This window comes from Ursus maritimus, unplaced genomic scaffold (assembly GCF_017311325.1).
Source record: "Ursus maritimus isolate PB19 unplaced genomic scaffold, ASM1731132v1 scaffold_1, whole genome shotgun sequence".
Taxonomy (NCBI): domain Eukaryota; kingdom Metazoa; phylum Chordata; class Mammalia; order Carnivora; family Ursidae; genus Ursus; species Ursus maritimus.
Genome location: NW_024423343.1, coordinates 50,850,234 through 50,872,116, shown reverse-complemented (window position 1 = coordinate 50,872,116; position 21,883 = coordinate 50,850,234). Strand labels below are relative to the sequence as shown.

The following is a 21,883-nucleotide window of genomic DNA, read 5'->3' as shown; positions in this document are numbered from 1 at the left end:
ATTTCTGCTGTTTTAAGCCACCCATATTGTGGTACTTTGTTGCAGTAGTCTTAGGAAGCTAATACACCCAGTACTATCACTTACAGGCATTAATTGAATAGAAATGAAAACGTACTTTCACAAATATGCGCTTGAATATTCATAGCAGTTGTATAGTCCTAATAGCCAAAAGTTGAAAGCACTCTACCAGTGTCTACTAATTGGGTGGATGATTAAACAAATTGTGACATACCTGTGTGATTGAATGGACTGCTACACACCACAACATGGATGAGTGTAAAGGGATTATGCTAAATGAATGAACTCAGTTACAAAATTCTGCATTCTGCATGCTGCTAGTGATAGGACATTCTAGCCAGAAGAGACAAAACTGTAGTGGCAGAAGTAGATCAGTAGTTCCTAGGTGCCAAGGGTGGAGAGAGGAGATTAACTGCAAAGGAACACCAGGGAGCTCTTGAGATTATAGAAGTGTTCTATATCGTGATTGTGGCAATGCTAGGAGAGTGTATATATTTGTCAGAACTCATCAGATTATTTACTTCAAAAGAGTCAATTTTATCGTAAGTAAATTATACCTCAACAAAGCTGATTAAAACATTTAAAAGAATATAATAACTGGCTATGTTGAGTATATAATGAATGTACTTTTAGGTTGAGTGAAAAAAACATTGATCTTAACATTGTACAGATGATACTTCGGACTGATAAAATTTTTGATAACGGCATCAATTGCACAATCAAAAAGTGCTGCATTTCAATAACTTAGAAGTGAAGATAATGTACTCTGGAAAAGGATTCTAGTGATGATAATGACACTAATCTCAAGGAGTTGAATAAAATTTTAATGAAACAGAGGAGGAAAGCATTATTTGCAAGTTAATTTATTATTATATTGGGTGATTTTAAATATCTGTAGCTGAACTAGTTATTTTGTTTCCTTGGCATTCCAAAAATCCTACACTTAAATTGAGGCGGGGGGGGGTGATTTTTTTCTTTTTTTACGGGGAAAATGGAGGATTGCCATATATCCTGTTACACCGAGTTAAGCTGAGTTGATACATCCTCCTTCATCCTTCCATGGGACATTGAACTATGCCTAGTTCTGCACCTGTTATACCGTATTGCATTTAACATTTTCATATTTGTAAAGTTAGTTAGGTGGCATCTTATTTATTCCTACCACAGTCTACAGTACCTGGCTGCTGGTATACATAAAGTAAAAAATTGGTGGATAAGACAGAACGATTTTTATAAAGAATCAATCTTGTGCCATCGTGCCTTTTATAATGTTTGACATTTATGCAGCAAGCACTTATTGAGTGCTATGTGGAAAGCATTATACTAGCTGCTTTGGGACATATAAAAATGCTGTAACATCTAAACTTTTAAGGTTAGAATAAAATGTAATCTCTATTTAGTGAAAGGTGTAGCAAAAAGGATGAGGGTAGGTAATCACTAGAGCTTTTAGGTAGATCAGAGGTTAAAAATACTGGAAAAACGGTCTAGTCTGATGACAGAGGAAATCACTTCAGCAGCCATAATATTAAAAATAATCATAGTTTAAATGTCATTTAACAAAACACTTCCTGGGATTTTTATAAAACCATTCTCCTTACTGTCATATTGTTAAGTTGATCAAAAGAGTTGGACTGTGCAGTAAATGAAATACTCTTCACCTTAGAAGAGCAGAAGACTTGAATTTTCATAAGTAGGCTCTTAGAGTTTCCTTCTGATGTTTCAGCATATTTTCTTTTCTCTAAAGAAGTACAAGAAAGAATAGTGCCTCTAAGATTCACTGTTGTTCGTTTTTTTACCCTTTTAAGTAGATCTCAGTCTTCATATAGGGTGTCAAATAGCTATGAGACAAAACCTTTACCTCTCCTCGTAGGAGCATTGAACAGGAAATAGAAGCTTAGTATGAAGTATTTTTTATATAAATGGTATAGCTCCAAACTAATTGTTAAAATGGATGAGAGTTTTTTTTTTTGTGAATGTTGTGAAACCTAAGGTTTCTTAATACTGCAAATTGTGATAAGGTGTTGTCAAATAGAATTAATCATGGCGGATGTGTTCACTCAGTGAACTGAATGAAAACCAAGCCTTGACATGAGGCGTGTCATCCAGGAGAGCACTGGAGTGTGAGGCAGAAGACCTCCTCCATACCATCACAAAGTGGAGGGTCATCTCAGTATTCCTTAGTACTATTGACTTAGTACTATACTGATGCCTATCCCTTAGGCAATAGAAAGCAGTTGTAAATGAGAAAGCCTTTTTGAAGCCTTTTGCTACATTTGTGAAAACTAATTAATATTAGATGATTAGAAATTAAAATTGGAAAGTTAGTATTCGGTTAACTCTAAGCTTTATTCGTATATTACCAGTTTTTCACTAATACCCTTTTTTGATTCCAGGACCTATTCAAGGATACCACATTGAATTTGGTTGTCCTATCTCCTTGGTCTAACACATTAATTTTCAAGTGCTTTTTAAGTTTTACAGATGTTTGAAAATTAATGTTTGCCTGTATTAGGAAACAGAATATGTGCTGAACAGCACTCAGTCTTTTCTTGTTAACTCAAGGCTGTTATTTTGAAACATGTTTTACTATTCTCTGCCTTCAGGGGTTGTTTACATGTTTCATGGTTTTTGCCTTGACCACAAGCCACCTTCTAGTTGGCCTTCGTCAGTGTGTCCTAACCAAAAAGCCAAACAGCAGTTGTACTAGAGAAGTTGAAAAAGAGGGAAGAGTCTTGGAGCATTAATAGAATGCCTTCTGTTTATTAGTGAATTCAGATAAAGAGTATTGAAAGAAGCAAGAGTGATTAGGGGGGTAGTAGAAATGACATGAACAGAGACTTGAGGAATTTTTGCAAGGATTCTGAAGGACTTCCATGCCTTTCCAGTACAGTTAGTTTGCTACTGGCATCCTAGGGCTATAAGAAAGATTGCACGAAAGGACTTCCTGAATGATTGGATATGGGGCCTGGTGAGGAAGGAGGCTTAAAACTAAAGTTTTGTGTCTGCACAACTGGAACGATAAATGAAAGTGCCATTAAAAAAAAAAACAACACTTTTTTTTTCTAGTTATAAAAGTGTAATTATTGTAAACATTTGGTAAGACACAAAGGCAAAAAAATACATAATAAAATCAACTGAGTTTACTCTAGCTATAACCACTGTTGTTTTTATCCATATACATATTTTATGCATTTCAATTACTACTGGTATGCAGTTTCGTGACCTTTCTCACCTTAATCCATCATATTTTTCCACAGCATTAAATAGCCTTCAAAAACTTGATTTTTCATGGCTGCGTCATAGTTCGTTGAAAACCAGAAATGATTTAACTATTACCTTTTTGTTGGACACTGAAGTTATTTTGAATCTCATTACTGATATATTGCTTTCGGCCTCCTTATAGAAAAATCTTTATTCACATCTGTATTTATTCTCTTAGGACATTTTCCTAGGGGTGGGATTACTTATCAAATAGGTTTTACACATGTGGCTAAGGAGCCTTTAAAATGTTGTGCTCCTTTCTCCTCCTACCGGTAGTATATAAGTGGGATGTCCGTCTCACAGTTTTGCCATCAAGGACTAGAACTGTTGGACTGTAGAAGGGCCAGGAGGGCCGGGTTTTTTTGAAGATTATTTTGACTTTGTGGAGTTTCAGGTGACAATTGAACAGACAAGTACAGTGCTTAGTAAGTAGTACTAGAAGAAGCAGAGTGATAAATGCAAATATATAATGCTATAACTGAAGATTTAGAAACTATGTGTAGTTTATATGACATAGGATATTTCTAAGCAATAAAGATACAACGTATGTGTAACGTTGTATATCTGTGGCATTACATACAGCAAAAAGTGGGGCGCTTTAGCTGAACTTCAGGGAAAGCCCAGGTAATACGGGATGGAAGTGGAGAAAACGATCTTTCAAGGTGAAAGACAATGCCGGCGATGATACAGAATGTGGGTTTATGTTAGTAGCAGGTTATATTTTCTCTAAGGTCTATCCTAAGGAGTATTTGGTTTTAGTTTACTGTATAGCAACTGCTTTTGTAATTTCAAATTTCTGACCCAATCTCAATAGTCTGTTCCACTGTTATACCAATAAACCTGTTTTGTGTCACATATATTCTTGATCTTCTTAGTGAATCTTTCTTTTTTATGTTCTTTTAGACAGTAAGGTATTACTAAAGTCCTTGAATGGCAGTTATAGGCCTCAAATTGTTCAATTCTATTTAAAAGTATTTTATAGCACGATGGTCAGATAGTAACTAGTGATGTTACTAGTGCGTTTCCTAGAGTTAATAATTATATATAATTAATATATTTTGCCATTATGAAGAATTTTCTAAGTGCTGAATATGAAGTGAGAGAATTTAATAAATATGTAAGTAGGATTTTAAAATAAGGTTTTACCTGTTTCTGATAGCTCTACTTTGTGTTTATGCTTTTGAATCTGTTTCTGCTTTGTACCAGAAAGGGAGGGAAGTGGCAAGAAAGCATAGAGCAGAAAGAGCAAGGATCTTAAACTGTGATAACAGCATTTTAATTTGTAATGACAAACATTATAGGCAAAACTGTTTGCGCATTATGTGAGTAAGAATATTTTTGAGACCTTTCCTCATTTGACCAGTGTTTTGAAAAAAGTACTTGTATTCTGCTGGTTATCATCACAGCTTTTTGAGCTGGTGATAGGGAAGCTGTCCAGGAAGGCTGGCATACACCTGGCTGAGCCCAGCAGAGCAGCGTTGCCTTAGTAAATTCACTATAATCCAAAGATGGTAATGAGTTTTGGCAAGAAGTTGTTATAGTCTCTTACATCTGTCTACCCAGTAGGAGTAACAGTTACAGAGCCCAGGTAGTTGTGTCAAATCTGAGAACTGGAATATTCTCTCTTGTTTCCATTCTGTCATACCCCCATTCTTCTTGCATGTCAGATCTCTTCTTTCCCCCAGTTGTTTTGAATCTCAGTTGCACCTAAGAGTTTTTAAACCTAAGCTTGGATCACACCTGTGCTGAGTAAGTTAGAATCTCCTAGGTAGGGCCTAGGAATCCATAATTTTTAAAGCTCCATGTGCAGCCAGGGTTTTAAATGTAGTGGTTTAGATCTGTGGTTTTAGATGTAGTAATGCCATCAGTGAACTTAGTTCTTAAGGGGGTGGCTTATTAAAAGTACCTGGAAGATTTCTCCACAGTATTCCGTTCCTCCCTTTCCCCTTACTACTTGAGTGAACCAATGTTAACTGATGGGAGTATAGCCCATGCCTTCGGTCAGTTAGGACAAAAAAACCCAAAGGATCAGTATGTTAAGTACTGTTTTCTTGTACTCTTTTTGATAGATATTTTGCTTATGTAAGTGACATTGCATTTATCCACTGTTATTTCATATTAATAATTTTGTGTTGTTTGTTCACTATTTGGATATTCTCTATGAGGGCAGACGTCATATCTGTTATGTTTGTCACTCTATTTTCGGTATCTAACAGTGCCCAGTGTGTAGTGGGTACTCAGTAAATGTTACAAGAATGAATCATTAACGCTGAGTTTTGGGAGTACCTCATTGTTTTATGTCTATAAGCACTACTTATATTATAATTAAACTTTATAATTGCATTATCCACTGAGGGAAAAGATCTTTTGTAAAGCAGAACATAAGCAGGAAATAGATTTATTGAATTTTGAAAGTCCTTTTCAGGTCAGGGATTCTGTGTGGACATTATTAAGGTTTGAACAAAATTGCAGCTCACCATACAAACATTTCCTGGTAGAAGTATGTGTTTGCATACTTGGCCCTCATATCAAGTGTCAAACCAATATGTATAGAAAAACTAGTAAACAAGCAGGTACTTTTAGAGTCTGCTTAGTTTAAACTTCACAATAAACTAGAATCTAGGCACATATATCAGCTTGTTAATTGTATTTTACCCAGTCATAGTCTGTCTTAAAGTATAAGGTGGAAACTAAAAAATGAGGTGATCCTGTCAAATGTGTTTGATTTGTGATACAAATTTACAGTATATTGGCAAAAAGGTTAAATTTTGGTTGAGCCCTTAATTTTACAGTGTGTAAAGAATGAGGTGAAGGGAGGTACCTAAGAAATTCCAGATAGTTCTAGCCAACATATCTAAAAACTCTTCTTAAATCGATGTTAATTTCAGAATTAGGGACTCTCAGGCGCCAGAATTCTCCAGTTCTAGGATTGAGGATGACAAAATATATCATATAAATTCACTCTGCATATTTAAAATCCTCTATAGTTTAGATTTTCTTCTATAATCTTAGTGCTTCAGTGATATAAACTCACTGGAATTTTTCCCCCTTATTTTTTTAAAAAGAAGCTAAAACAAAAACAAACCTTTTTGGACAAGTAAATAATTCAGAATAGAAAAGAATATACAGGGAAAAGTAGGCTCCTTTCTATCCCAAAGCATCAGATCCTTCTTAGAGAAACCACTATTAGCATTTTCCATTATTTGTCTCGTCCGTTCTTATTGCCAGCATACACATGCAGATAGCGTTTGTAGTTTATACTATAATAGAAGTATTGATATCCACTGCTCTGTGCCTTCCTTTTTTTTTTTTAATTTAACATATGTTTTGGAGATCTTTCTAGATTACTTTTTTATTTTCCTCATTGCAAGTTGGTATGATCCCTGTATCTTTACCAGGCGAAGTCTTCCCTACTTTTTCTAATATCCTTTTCAAACCCAGCTTCTTCCTGTATCTCTTCGTGTAATTGATCTCTCCTCTGCTTTGCTTCCATATACTTTCTTCGTCCTTCTCTTAGACACTTGTTGCAGGTCTGCCTTTTCATGGCTTCTGTATGATTCTCTCATCCCAGGTGTCCCTTATGTCAGTGTGGCTCATCCCATCTGCAGGACCTTCATTCCCATCTAAGTACCAAGGTTTCACAAATATATATGTACAGCCCAGGCCCCAACTCCTGAGTTGTTGATATATGTCTCCTTGACATACCTATTTCTTGTATATCTCTAAGACATCTTAATCCCAATATGTCCAAAATCATCTCCTTTTACACTGTCCCTATCTTAGTAAATGGCATCTATATCTATCTCAGTTGTATATTCCAGAAAACTATGAGCTATTCTTGTTAGCCCCTTCTCATGTCCCATATTGCAAAAACATAACTTTGGTTGATTTTTACCTCCTAAATCCCTCTCAAATCCATCCTCTTCTGTTTGTCTCTAATACTGCCTTAGTCTAGCCTACCATCTTCACCTGGATTACCACAGTAGTCCACCCACAGCCCCTCTAGTCCTCTTCCAGACTATTCTTCAGACAGCAATCCAAGGAAGCTTTCCAAATGTTAATATTGTATGACATCCCCCCCCCCTTAAATTATTTACTGACTTTCTATTGCTTTTAGGATGAAGCCAAATACCTCTAATATAGCCTGACAAGGTCCTGCATGGACATTTATTACTATTTCCCTTATCTCCCCCTTATTCTCTGTTCCTGCCACATTGGCCTTATTTCTAGTCCTTGCTACTCCACCTTGGTCCTTACTGCCTCAGGGCATTTGCGTAGGCTATTCAGTCTTCCCCAGCTCTTGCCTTTTACTTTTTCGTAGTTAACTCCCATTGGGTGTTTCAAATACCATCTCAAGCATTGCTTCCTTTGTGAAACTTTCCGAATCTTCCTAACTAGGTCACATTCCCCTGGCACTGAGCAAGGTATAACCCTCCTTTGTGGCAAATTTTCTGTTTTACTTTTTTTGTGTAAGCATTTTATATTTGATATTTATATCTCCCACTAGATGGTAATCTCCCTGAAGGCAATGGCCATTATATCTTTAGTTTCCAGCGTAGGTTCCCAGCACAAAATAGTAGACACTTAAATCTTTAGTGAATGAATGAATTTATTTCTGTTTTTCCATTGAACCTACTGTGGAAAGTATGCAAAGTACTGTACTTTGCATATTGTAAAAGCTCAGCTACTTTTTTCAGATTCAGTGAATTCATATTCCCCACAAGGTACAGTATGGATTAATAAGCAATATATACAATCATTTTTCACCAGACCTCACAGGTCTTATATTTACTGGAAAGAGGTCATTCTGGGGGAGGGGAACAGGAAGATAAGATAATTGTGATCTGCTAGCAGATAGCTAGGTCTGTCTTTTTAGTTTAGTAGAATTATTTTCTTGTATTGTTTCCTAAGCCATCTCCCCTCTCACATGGTCTTGTATCTCTCCCTAATAAGTCGTGAACTTCTAATTACAACCAACCTAGAGAAATAGGACTGTTTCCAAAACACTCAGGAATAGCACCTGTTTACTTAAAACAAATTGCCTAAAGTTTGGAAAGAAATACAGAGATGTGGTTAAGCTTTTATTCTGCCTAGATAGACTCAGTGCGTCTGCCTTCCTACGACTAGCCAGAAGACTTGGGGGAAGCTTAGCTGCTGTGAGCCTTGGTTTTCTCATCTGTGAAGCTGGGATAGTTACAGTGACCTCTCTTTTGTTCTCTTGACATTGTCTTTTACAGAGTAGAAGATTTTAATTTTAATGAAGTCCAGCTTATCAGTTTTTTTTCATGGATTGTGTCTTTGCTGTTTTATCTAAAAAGTTACTGCCATACCCAAAGTCACATAGGTTTTTTCCTATGCTCTTTCTAGGAGTTTTATAATTTCGCATTTTTTAGTAGTTCTGTGATCCATTTTGAGTTAATGTTTGTGAAAGGTATAAGATCTGTGTCTAAATTTTATTTTTTTACACAAGGATGTCCAGTTGTTCCAGCACCATTTTTTGAGAAGACTGTCTTTATCTTTGCTCCATTCTGTATCCTTTGCTCCTTTATCAAAGGTCACTTGACTATGTGGGTCTATATATCTGGGCTCTCTCTTCTGTTCCACTGATCTGTTTTTCTGTTCTTTTGTCAATACCACAATGATTTGATTACTGTTGCTTTTATACTAAGTCTTGAAGTTGGGTAGTGTCTGACTTGGTTCTCCTTCAGTATTGTGTCAGCTATTCTTTTGCCTCTCTATATAAACTTTATAATCAGATTGCTGATATCCACAAAATAACTTGGTGGGGTTTTGACTAGGATTGTATTGAACCTATAGATGAAGTTGGGAGGAACTGGCATCTCGACACTTGAGTCGTCTTACCCATGAACATAGAGTATCTCTCCGTGTATATAGTTCTTTTTTGGGTTTTATTTGTATTTTTGATAGATTTTGTATTATTACACAGTGAGTTAGAATTCAGGGAGGGGTTAAATCAAAATGGCATCTTCGTTCAAGCTCTTCCATTATGTAACCTATGCTTCAATAAGAACTTTGTGTTAGTTCTTTTTTTCATTTCAGATGCATCCTATACAGTATACATAGGAATATTCATTTTAACACTGTAATGATTTAAAATGGAACACTTACCATTATACCGTAGTTTTGACAGTTCTGTCAAGTCTTAAGTCGTTATTATGTCCTTTTCTCTTTGAACTTAGTTCAGCTCATTTTAAGATAAGACTTTTTGCCATAGGGATAAAAAAGCATAGAATTTTAGTATAAATCTTTACATTTAGCTTGGTATAGGACTAAAAAGTTGTGTGTATAAAAGCATTGTTTAAAAAAATGCTTATTTGTAAAGCGAATCCATTATTAAATTGAGCATTTGGAACCTTGTATTGGGAAACGTTCCAGTGCTGGAAAAGGATAGTGTTAATGACCCTTGCAGTAATCGTAATTGTTGAATTACTATTCAAGCAATGAGAAAATGGATTTTGCTAAGATAGGAGTCCTCATGCTGCTAATGTTTAAAGTTATGTCACTGGTTAACAATAAGAGCAGCTAGTAACAGAAAATTTTTAGATTAAGTTTGTCACTCTAGCTAAACTTTCTACCTGCCTTTTACTTTTGTTGTTTTGTGTAGAACAGATAATAACTTATAGGAAGCATGGTATTTAAAAGGAGGGATGAATGTTTGTAGGGCAAAAAAACAATAGAATAAAAGTACTTCTCATCTTCTTAATAGCATTTAAACCAAAAATTGCCTCCTCAATTATGGAATGTAATAAATTTGATTTTTTTTGGCATTTATGCATATTGAGGTTTCAGTAAACAAAGTTCCTGTTAATTTTGTCTGTACTTTCTCATAACTTGACTCAGACCTGGAATAAATTTTACTTTCGCTGTATTGGTGAAGTAAATTCAGTAAATGAACCCTTATGAAGGTAAGAAAAGAAAATGTTCTGGTGCGCTTGGGTGGCTCAGTGGTTAAGCGTCTGCCTTTGGCTCAGGGCGTGATCCCGGCGTTATGGGATCGAGCCCCACATCAGGCTCCTCGGCTGGAGCCTGCTTCTTCCTCTCCCACTCCCCCTGAACTGGCTCTGAGATCTCCATTTCTTCTCACCTTGGGCAAGTCCCGCACCTCTTCAGTCACTTTGAGTGACTAAAATACTTCTAACCTTCCGGGCATAAAAAGCACAATCCACTGTAAGTCAAAGAGCCCAGTCTATATGTTATAACCTCTTTGAGCTTACATTCTACTGAGACAGATGATAAGTAAGATAAATAGGTTAATATGTTAGAGAGTGATAAATACTTTGGAGAAAAAAATAGAAAGAAATACATAAAATGTGTGGAGATCCTGTGTGACATTTTTAGATAGAGTGGCCAGGAAGGGCCTCACTGAAAAGGTAACTTAGTCAAGAGCTGCAGAAGATGAGGAACCTGAACCATGTTGCCATTGTGAAGAACAGCCTTCTAGGCAGAGCTACGTCTGTGCGGAAGCCTTGAAGTGAAGGTGTACATTGGGTGTGGGAGAAACAGGTTGCTACAGCCAGTTGAACAAGGAAGAGAGGAACAGACAAGAAGGATGGTGGTAGTGTTGGTGGCAGCAAATCATACAGTGTGTTGTAGGTCTCCTAAGGTTTTGACTTTAACACAGAATAGGAGGGCAAGGCTTTGGAAAGTTTTGACCAGAATTGCATGATCTGATTTACTTTCTAACTTTCGCTTTGCTTAATTGTCATTTGCAGATAGACTGCCGTGGTGGGAGTGGGCCAAAGGTGGAAGCAGAGAGAGTATTGTAACTAACCAGGAGAGGTTTTGGTGTTTTGAATCAAGGTCGAGATGGTAGGAATAGGAAGAAGTAGTAGAATTTTGAGTTTGTTTTGGAGAGAGGTAATCGGCAGAATTTGCCAGTGTACTGGATGTGGGATAGTGTTGTCACAGATGAGGTCTTTGCTTTTGCCCTGAGGATCTAGAATAATGGAGTTGGCGTTAGCTGAAATAGGGAAGATTGTAGGAGGAGTTCAGGAACTTACTTTGGGACATGTTATATATGAGGCACTTTTCAAAATTATTAGGTTCAAAATATTAGATTTCAAAATAAAGACTGTTTAGTAAGCATTTAGATGTATAGCTCTGGAACTCAGAATACAAAATCTGGGCTGGAGATAGGGTTTTGGGAATTAAGAGCCTACTGGTGCTGTTGGAAGTCTTGAAACTGCATGAGATCAGCAAAAGAGTGGCTGTGAGTAGAAAAGAGAAGAGGTCCAAGCACTGAGTTCTGAACGACTGGCTAAATTGATAGGTTAGGGAGATAAGGAACAGCGCTTAGTGGTTGAGAAGGAAGGACCAGAAAAGTTAGGAGGAAAACCAGTACGTATGTTACTCTAGGAGCAAAACAGATGAGTTATATCAAGGAGGAAGAGGTGATCAACTGTGACCAGTGTTGCTGGGCCAGTCAGAGAAAATTTTGAAGATTGAATCTAGTGGTGAGGTCACTGGTGACCTTTGATGACTGCTGTTTCAGTGTAGTGATGAGGAGTAGAAGCCTGCTAAGAGATCGTTGAGATGGGACGTGGAAGGGGTAGAGTAATAGAGGCTTGTTTTTTAATAAAGATTGGGGAAATGATATTGTGATATTCTTGTGAACATGATTCACCAAGAGAGGGAAAAACAAATGATCTAGGATGGCACCTGGAACTGCTTGTGTAAAAGAAAGAGAATTGCAAAATAGTGCAAAAGTATGAATAGCACCTGTCCTGAGATTGTTAACATTTATCACTCATTTTCTACTCAGCTGTGAAGCCTCAGTGGCAGGTCCGGTGCTAGTGGGTAAAATGCTTTGCTTGAATTTGAGTGGAGTCGTCTCTTGCATCCAACATCTCACCCCCCACCCCCCACCACCAAGAATGTCTTGATTTGCAGATGGCACCTTTGTGAGAAGGAAAAGGGCTCCCTATTCCAAACAAGGCACCAAAACAAGGGCTGGATTTTAGCCCTCACTCACTTTAGCCTCAGTATTCTTGGAACAGTAAAGGAATCATACTACCATAAGCTTTGGCCTTGCTCAGTCACCCCTAAGACAACAAGGAAAGTCACATTTAATATTTGCTATAATAAACATATCCTTTGTCCTGTGGCAAAACAGCATAAGTGAGAAGAAAGCAAACTTAAAAACCAGTACGAATTTGGTGTAGGAATCCCGGTTCTGCCAACTGGCAGAGGGGATTTAAGATGCATCATTTACTTTCTGTGCCTTGGTTTTTTCAAGTGTAAAGGGGGGGCAGGTGGCTTCAACCAGATTCTTTTCAGTCTGAAATTCTGTGATTCATTACAATACAGTAATCCCCAACTTAACTTCTGTGTATCCTCTGAAGCATAGCATAGTTCTGCTAAGAACTGAAAAACATCACTGAGGAAGTTTGGTTTTGGGTTTTTATTTTGTTTTGTTTGGATAACGGCACCCCCTAGGTTCTTATATGAATAAGTATTAACAGAATTTGGAGATTAAATTAGATGTAACAGCACTGAAATTAATAGGAGGAAATATAGCAAACCATTGAGGGCAATACCAATTAGTTCATAGACTTTGTCCAAGTTCTGTCTGAGTCATTTTGTGGCTATGAGACATACGGAAAGTTATTTAACTCTCTGAACCTTTGTTTCCTCATCTAAAAATAGGAATGTACTAATAGTACCTACTTCATAGATTCGTAAGGAGAATTAAATGAGTTACGCACTATGATGCTTTGAACAATGCCTGGCTTGTAATAAGGATGGAATAAACCTTAACTAAGGTTATTATTATTACCACCACCACCACAGTGTGACATGTATAGTTTAGAAATATTTTAGTAAAACAGCCATACCATAGAAGTCTTTGACACTGTCATTTAATTGTATCATGATTACCTTAACTCACCAAGGGAAAAATTAACTTGGAAAAGAAAATGCTCTTGAATCAGGTTAAACCTTTTTTGTTTGTTTACCAAATTAGTACTAATTTTATGTTTTTAATTACAATAAAAATTCACTTAGGAAATATACCAGATTCTCAAATAATGACAGAGCAGTGAGCCAGTATTATGATGAGTTTCAGTTGCTACGTATATTTGAAACATATAAAACAGTATTTATTTTAAAAAATGTTTTTCCCTAAATAGGTCAAAATAGTAAGATTTTTTTGTTCATGTACCTGCCTTAAAAAGGTATTTAAAACATGCTGCAAACATTTTGATTATACCTTCAAGTTTTCTGTACCCTTTCCTATTTTCTCAGAGCACACATTTGATTATTGAAAGCATTACTTACCTGATGTTTATAATTCACAGTTTGTTTTACAGAATTAATAAGATACAGTTAAATTATTTTAACTATACTTGAAAATCCTATTGTGATTAATGTGGGTGATTTATCAATGCTGGTTTACCCTTATTTTATTTTATTTTTTATTTTTTTAAAGATTTTATTTATTTATTAGACAGAGATAGAGACAGCCAGCGAGAGAGGGAACACAAGCAGGGGGAGTGGGAGAGGAAGAAGCAGGCTCATAGCGGAGGAGCCTGACGTGGGGCTCAATCCCACAACGCGGGGATCACGCCCTGAGCCGAAGGCAGACGCTCAACCGCTGTGCCACCCAGGCGTCCCTGGTTTACCCTTATTTTAAAACAAACATGCAGATCATTTCTATACTAGTGGTCACTTTTAAAGAAGAAATGCTATATATGTATTATACATTAGTTCAGAAAGTCAAGATAATTTATGATGGTAAAGGTTAGGGAAAATGGAAGTCTGTAGATAAATTGGAAGAGAATTTAAGGAGTATTGGATGTGCCTTACCAGCAAATAATTGTGAGGCTAGATTTTATCTGAATTATCTCTCTCTTGTTTCAAATTTTATAAATGAAACGATGTATTGTTGAGCACAATGCAGTGTGCCTGGGACTTAATAGCACCTAGCATTCAGACTTTGTTTCTAACATTCCCTAAATGTGAGACTAAAAGGAACCAGGGCTCCTTGAGGAAATGGCTGATTCCAAAGATGGGATCCTGGAACATCTGGTTATGTCAGAAAGTAAGGAAGTACTCATAAAATTACAGCAGCCTATCCCAAGAATAGAGGGGCCATTGTGAAGGGGCTCCTACTGGCCAAATTAGGCATCAAAACAATTAAAGGCAGTAGTGAATTATATAAATCATTTAAAAAAAAACAATCCATGAGACCACACCAGTAATACACAGATTCATACAAATGGGGAAAGAGAAGGATCAAGGGCTAGCTGGTAAATGTGGAGGAAATGCTGAAGTTGGAAAATCAGGATTTTATCACCATCACAATACAGTTCATTTAATTTAGCCAAGAATCACAATTGGGTGTTAAATCTAGGGGAGAAATTTTGATGAAGCGCAGAATATTTGCATGGTGTTAAAAGTGTCTATCCAAAGGTTATTTATTGGATGCAGGGAAATGATAATAAGTAAACAGTAGGAAAATCAGACAGCACTTGATCTAGGTGATGAAAATTAACATGACCAATTAGGGATAGGTGAATGAATACCTTGGTACCTGAGAACACATCCCTTATGTACTATTTTGGTCGGAATGCACTGTCTGCATCTAATTATGAGGAAACATCAGATAACTCTAAAAAGATGAGCATTCTATTAAAAGGAGGAGGTGATGGGGAGGAAGATGACTGTATTCTTCAAAAAAAGTCAAAGGTGGAAAGATTCGTATTAAAGGAAATGAACGACATGGAACATACAGATGATCACAAGAGTAGGTTCTGTATCTGGATGAAAATTGAATTTTTAAAAAGGCATTACTGGGTCAGTTGACAACATTATTTTGCAGATTATAGGTTAAAGTGTTTTATTGATATATTTACTGAAATTGTAGCTGTATTGTGAGTGTATCGGAGGTTAATTTAGGAAATGTGCACACTTAAGTATTTATGGGGAAAGGGCCAGATGTATTCCGCTTACTCTCACATGGCTCAAAAAAAAGCACCGTGGGTGTCGGGGTGTGTGTGTGTGTGTATACATACAGACATACATAGAGAGAATGTGTGGGAGGGAGGGAGAAGATGAAAAAGTTAATGGGTCAAAATGCTAACAGGGAGTCTGGGTAAGATTATACTGGTGTTCTTTGTTCTTGCAGTTTTTCTGTAAATTTGAAATACTTGCAGAAAATTTTATACGTATATGTATGCACAGATTGGGGGTTATTTCTTTTTATTTATCTCATTGCTCTCGGTTGCTAATTTACCCATAATACTTAATTGGTTTAAGATGTTAACATTCATTGCTTACAGATATACACATTGATTTTTAATTTCTTTTAAATAGTGCTGGGCCTAAAGGAGATAACATTTATGAATGGAGATCGACTATACTTGGTCCACCAGGTTCTGTATATGAAGGTGGTGTGTTTTTTCTGGATATCACTTTTTCATCTGATTATCCATTTAAGCCACCAAAGGTAAGAACCTAGAAGTCCATTCTTTAATATTTATCCTTCTCCAGAATTCTAGAGGTTAAATGTGTATTGATGTAATCATTTTATTTCATTGTTTTTCATGAATTGATACGGAAGCTCTCATGTAACCAAGAATTTTAAAGCTGAAAGAAATTGATTTCTGCCTTATACAAATAACTTTGTAATCATCAGAAAGGATTTGTTGATTGTAAATAAAAGTATGCCACTTTGCATACCAGTAAAGCAGATACATTTTAGATTTATGTTATAAGAGAAAATATCCTATGGACCTTCCTTGAGAAACATATTGGGGTAAAAAGTAAACCCTGACAACTTACAGAAATAAGAATTAAATAACTTGAATTTTGTGCTCAATACCTTACCTTTATAGATCAGCAAAACTAGAAACCCATAGCAAAGAAGAGGGAAGCTACTGATAATATTTAATTAGCTTACTTTGTGCCCTCTGTAGATATGATGTAGTAATGGGAATGAGGGTGGCTGGGTGGTTTATGCCTCATTTGGCTCTCAGTATGAACTAGATGGATTAACAGAAGGGTTGAGTTGTACCTTGTAATGATTGGCAATTATTTTTCAAGTCTTAAACATAACAATTACCTGGATAGTTTCTTCCTCTCACTTCTCATTATAAAGTGGTCAGGCCAACAGGTAAAAACCACCAGTATTAAGCTTGAATATAATTATGGTGTAGTTACAGAGACTTCTGACATGTCAGGGGAAAAGTATGTTGTTATCAAGTCTTTAACTGTGATGAAATGTTTCTCCTTTCAACATAGTTCCTTATGTTCCCTACGCTATTTAAAATACATGTAGCAGTTTAATGCCTGCGTGGCAGTTTAATGCCTGCGTTCACTTGCATGCTTGGGTTGAGGGGTGGTGGGGAGAGTAAAAATTAAGGGGTTTTTGTTTGTTTGTTTCTTTTGTTTTAGACCTAGGATTATTTCTCCCATTATCTAGTAAGACAACAACAGTTCCACCTAGTGGTATCTACCTCAAAGTACAGACACCAAGGTTCCCCATCATCTAGAGGTATTTTGCTATCAACTAGAGTTCTCAGTGTTTTGAGTACTATACTATGTGATCCCATCAGAATTTAAGATCTTTAAACGATTGTCTCATTGAATACTTTCATGTATGTAGAATATATCTTGCTAGTTCAAATAAAGAAACAAAGCCCTCATGTTAATAATACTACAAATTGTATTCACATTCAAAATGACACATGTTAAGTGCTGGTATATCACTAACTGCTCAGTTTGCAGTCATTGGTTAAGTTTCCGGTATTATAGAAAACAAAATCATAGGAAAATAGTTCATGGCTGTCTTTGATAAATGGTGATACTTATTTCTAGATGCCTCATTTTTCTTGAAATTGGTTTTAATGTGGTAGCAAAATTTGAAAAAGTTTGCAAGATTTATTTTTTACAAAATTATTTTTGTGAGGGAAGATTTGTTAAAGAAAAAGGCTTCTATTTCTCTTGGCATCTTTTAATGTAAAATAGAAATTGACTAACAAAGGTTTCAAACTATAGTTCTGTATATGATTTATCAGTTGTTTTGGTTAATATAGTGGTTATGTTTTAATTTAGCATTTAATTTTTTTGCTGAAGTCTCGGTATTTTAATTTTCTAACGCTTCCATATTGAATCATTCCTCTTGCCTAAGATGTCTGACACAGTATTAAGACGCACTATCCAGATCTGTGGTTGAACAAGTAAAAAAGAAAAAATACTTCTGTTCTTGTCTTGGTGTTAGGTACAATTATTTCTATACAGTTCTGCTTATTTTTGAAGTTCAGATAAGGTGTTGAACTTCTTGAGGAATAATAAAAATTAAATTCTCTTCTTCACCAATTATTAATAGCTGAAAGGATTCAAAGTATTTTTTAAAAATGTATTTATTTGAGAGAGAGAGTGTACGCATGTGTCAAGAGTGAGCAGGAGGAGAGGGAGAAGATGACTCCCCCGCTAAGCAGGGAGCCTGCTGTGGGGCTTGATCCCAGGACCCTGGGATCATGACCTGAGCCAAAGGCAGACGCTTAACCAACAGAGCCACCTAGGCTCCCCAGAAGTATTCAAATTATTGATTGTGTTGTGTTTATAAACCACACGTCTGTTGAGTATGTCAGCTATCGGTGATCTAAACATATATTAATGCCATATTCTAGAGCAGAAGTGTCCGAGAGAAATCTAATGCAAGCTACATGTGTAATTTTAAATTTTCTATGAGCTACATTAAAAGGGGTAGAAAAAGACAGTAAAATTAATTTTAATAACATCTAGTACATCCAAAATATTGTCCTTTGAACATGAAATCAATGTAAGAGTATTATTAATGTGATGTTTTACATTCTCTTTTTGGTACTGTGTCTTTGAAATCTGGTATGTATGTACACTTTTAGCTGATCTCACTTCAACTATAACCATATTTTAAGAGCTGTAAAGCTAGTGTGTGTACTGTATCACACAGAGGTCCTGGAGGTGCAGTCCTTCCTTTTTCCTCCCCTGCTAGACCACTGGTTTCTTTCTTGTTTTTAATTATGCATCCTTATCAGAAATATACTTTGGGGGCATTTTAATGTTTTCTTTCTAGATCCCACCTGGGAGATTCTATAGTACACTGCTAGTTCCAAGAGATCAGAAGCTGTTTTGTTTCTTTTTTTCTCTCCTACTCCAGATTAAGAATTAGCCACCCAGTTAGTAGTTGTGATTGTTTTGCAACTTGCCAGTGTTTGTTCGCCTGATTTATCCTCTTTTATTTCATATATCTCGGAGATATATTAGCTTCCTTTATTCATTACCTTAAGACCTTGCTTATTTCATTTTGCTGTCTTAGTCTAACAAGACACTGAACTAGTAGCAGAAATGAAAGTCGGAGAAATAGACTAGTGATTTCATCAGCCTTCCTCTAAATCTTGTCCACTATTTTCTGATACATGACAGGACATTAGCTGAGTTGATACTGATCTTTTCTACTAAGAAACTAATGTACCTTTTGTTTTATGGTAAAAAGTTCCTTCTTGCCTTTGGCACTAAAACACTTCTCTCTCACCTGTTTTAAACAGAGCTGTATGTGCACGTCTATATGGTATATGTGGTCATACGTACATAGAATTATTGTATCGTTCAGTTAGAGCAAACCAGCCAAATCAGCTGCTTGGTGTAAAATGAATGTAGTTCCTAATCTGCTGGTTAAAAAAATTTCAGCCGAATTGAATAAAACCATTTACTTTCGTTTTTTTTTTTTTTTTTTTTTTTTTTTTTTTTTTTTTAAACTGGGCTCCACACTCAATATGGGGCTTGAACTCACTACTCTGAGATCAAGACCTGAGCTGAGATCGAGCTGGATGCTTAACCCACTGAGCCACCCAGGCGCCCCAAATAAAATCATTTACTTTTTTTTTCTTTAAGATTTTATTTATTAAAGAGAGTGAGAGAGAGTGAAAGAGAGCACACGAGGAAAGAGGGTCAGAAGGAGAAGCAGACTCCCTGCTGAGCAGGGAGCCCGATGACTCGATCCTGGACTCCAGGATCATGACCTGAGCCAAAGGCAGTTGCTCAAATCAACTGAGCCACCCAGGCGCCCAAATCATTTACTTTTGATATTACTTAAACCTAGTATTTAATTAGCTCGTCAGTTAAATTATTTTCTATTTAGTATCTATGATGTGTTACCCTTCACTTTTGCTGGTGAGAGTTTTAGTTGGTAATAAAGCATTCATTTTCCTTAGGTTACTTTCCGCACCAGAATCTATCACTGCAACATCAACAGTCAGGGAGTCATCTGTCTGGACATCCTTAAAGACAACTGGAGTCCTGCTTTGACTATTTCAAAGGTTTTGCTGTCGATTTGTTCTCTTTTGACAGATTGCAACCCTGGTAAGCAAGCCTTTATTATCACACACAGTGGGGCTACAGAAAGCAGTGTGTTCTTGGTTGCCTTGACTGTGGATTTGAGAAAGTAAATGTTATTGGTGGAAAGATGAGCATAAATCATTTTGCAAGGAAATTATCAAAGCCATTTCATTTAGAATAGACCAAAAGTTTCACAGTAACTTTCTTTAGTTTATTAAGGGCATGCTACCTATAATTATTTTCTTTCTGTCGTTGATGGACTTTTTTCTGAATTATGTAGCGGTGCAAACCATGTCTGACAGGAAAGCCATTACGGGCACCAGTGCCTCCTTTTCTTGTTCCTTCCATGCCGCCCTGTGCTCTAAAGCAACCGCTTAGCAATGACGGGCTTCTTGTTCTCCCTTCTTTCTTGGATTATAGTTAGGTATTTTAGAAGTAGTAATGGTGGATATTAAAGTGATAGTTGATGAGTTGGACTAGATTATGATTATATTAGCTCAGATATAAAGTCAGTAATAACATAGTTCCTAACATTTTTAAGAAATGCTTAATTGCTACATATTAACACGTGTAGTTGACTTGAAAAAGTGATGTGTAGGCCTGGGATTTTGCATTATCTTACTAAGTGGTCATTTTTTAAAGAAGTTGAATTATTTTTTCTACGTATTGGACTAATCACCAAAGGCTTTTACTTCTGTCGTAAGCCTAGCAGCTATACCTATGCCCAAGAGAATTAAAAAGGGCGAGGCAGCTCTAAATGAACTGATAGGGAAAGCTCTCTGAGAGAGCTTTGTGAAAGAACAAGGCACTGAAGGAAAGTAGATATGCATAATAATATTTTAAATGCTTCTGAATGTGCATAATATCTAGATAGAAATGCTGTAAACTGTGTTGTAAGATTTGAGTTTTTTAAACATCCAGAAGGAGGTAGAAATACAGTCACCAAGCACACTTCCATTGCTGAATAAAATGCCAAGAGTAGTAGTATTAAAAAATCAAATTTATTAACTCAACATGTATTTTTTAGTTAAAAGGGCTTTTTAAATTTGAATATTAAAATACACAGATGATTATATTATTCGAAGCATTTTAATCTTGAAAATTTAGCCATTATATATCGAGGTGCTGCTGAAAAATTAGTGTTTCAATTTAATAGACTATTAAAACTAACTTTAAGACACAGTATAATATCTCTTAATGTTCTTTCTACTTTTCCAGCGGATCCTCTGGTTGGAAGCATAGCCACTCAGTATTTGACCAACAGAGCAGAACATGACAGGATAGCCAGACAGTGGACCAAGAGATACGCCACATAATTCACAGAATTTGTATGCGGTGTGAAGGAGCAGAAGGCCCCTTCCCACTGTGCTGCAAATCTTTATAGCCTTTACAATACGGACTTCTGTGTATATGTTATACTGATTCTACTCTCTGCTTTTATCCTTTGGAGACTGGGAGACTCCCCAAAAAGGTAAATGCTATCAGGAGTAGAACTTTGTAGCTGTAGATTAGTTATGTTTAAAACGCCTACTTGCAAGTCTTGCTTCTTTGGGATATCAAAATGTATTTTGTGATGTACTAAGGATACTGGTCCTGAAGTCTACCAAATATTATAGTGCATTTTAGCCTAATTCATTATCTGTATGAAGTTATAAAAGTAGCTGTAGATGACTAGGAATTATGTCATTTGTATTAAACCCAGATCTATTTCTGAGTATGTGGTTCATGCTGTTGTGAAAAATGTTTTACCTTTTACCTTTGTCAGTTTGTAATGAGAGGATTTCCTTTTACCCTTTGTAGCTCGGAGAGCACCTGATGTATCATCTCAAACACAATAAACATGCTCCTGAAGCCATAGTTTCCTGTCGTAATATTTTAAGTCAGTCTTGTTAGAAGGTGTGTCTGAGATGATTGTTGATGAAATAAAAATGCGGATATGAAGATTGACTACTAAGGACCAGTACAAATAAATGAATTGTTAAATTGAAAACATTTGAAATCTTGTTAAATGTGTAGAGTTTTTTTTTCCTTGAAGTACTAATGAGAGAATATAATGAGCTTAAATATGTAAAACTGAATTTTAAATCATTGATCTCAAAACACATAAAGCTCTACTTCGAAAAGGTGATATTTGAGCTAAAGATAATATGAAATTTTGACTCGCTCAGGAATCTGGTATTAACTTATGGAACATTTTGTTTCCCAGCTGGTGATTTCCATCCACCATTGGACAGCGCTGTCAAATATCGGGTAGTGCTTCTGTGTT

General features: G+C 36.2%; 1 protein-coding gene across 4 annotated transcripts in view; it reads left to right on the top strand.

The window, feature by feature from the left end:
- The window catches only part of UBE2E3 (ubiquitin conjugating enzyme E2 E3), an 88,378-nt gene extending 66,910 nt beyond the window's left edge, over nucleotides 1-21,468 (top strand). For all 4 annotated transcript variants that reach the window (XM_040643272.1, XM_008687206.2, XM_008687207.2 and 1 more), the window contains exons 4-6: nucleotides 15,613-15,745; nucleotides 19,494-19,641; nucleotides 20,836-21,468. In XM_040643272.1, the coding sequence (XP_040499206.1) occupies nucleotides 15,613-15,745; nucleotides 19,494-19,641; nucleotides 20,836-20,933 (379 nt within the window). In that variant the 3' untranslated portion in view covers nucleotides 20,934-21,468. The remainder of the gene's footprint in view (nucleotides 1-15,612; nucleotides 15,746-19,493; nucleotides 19,642-20,835) is intronic.
- Nucleotides 21,469-21,883: the final 415 nt, after the last annotated feature.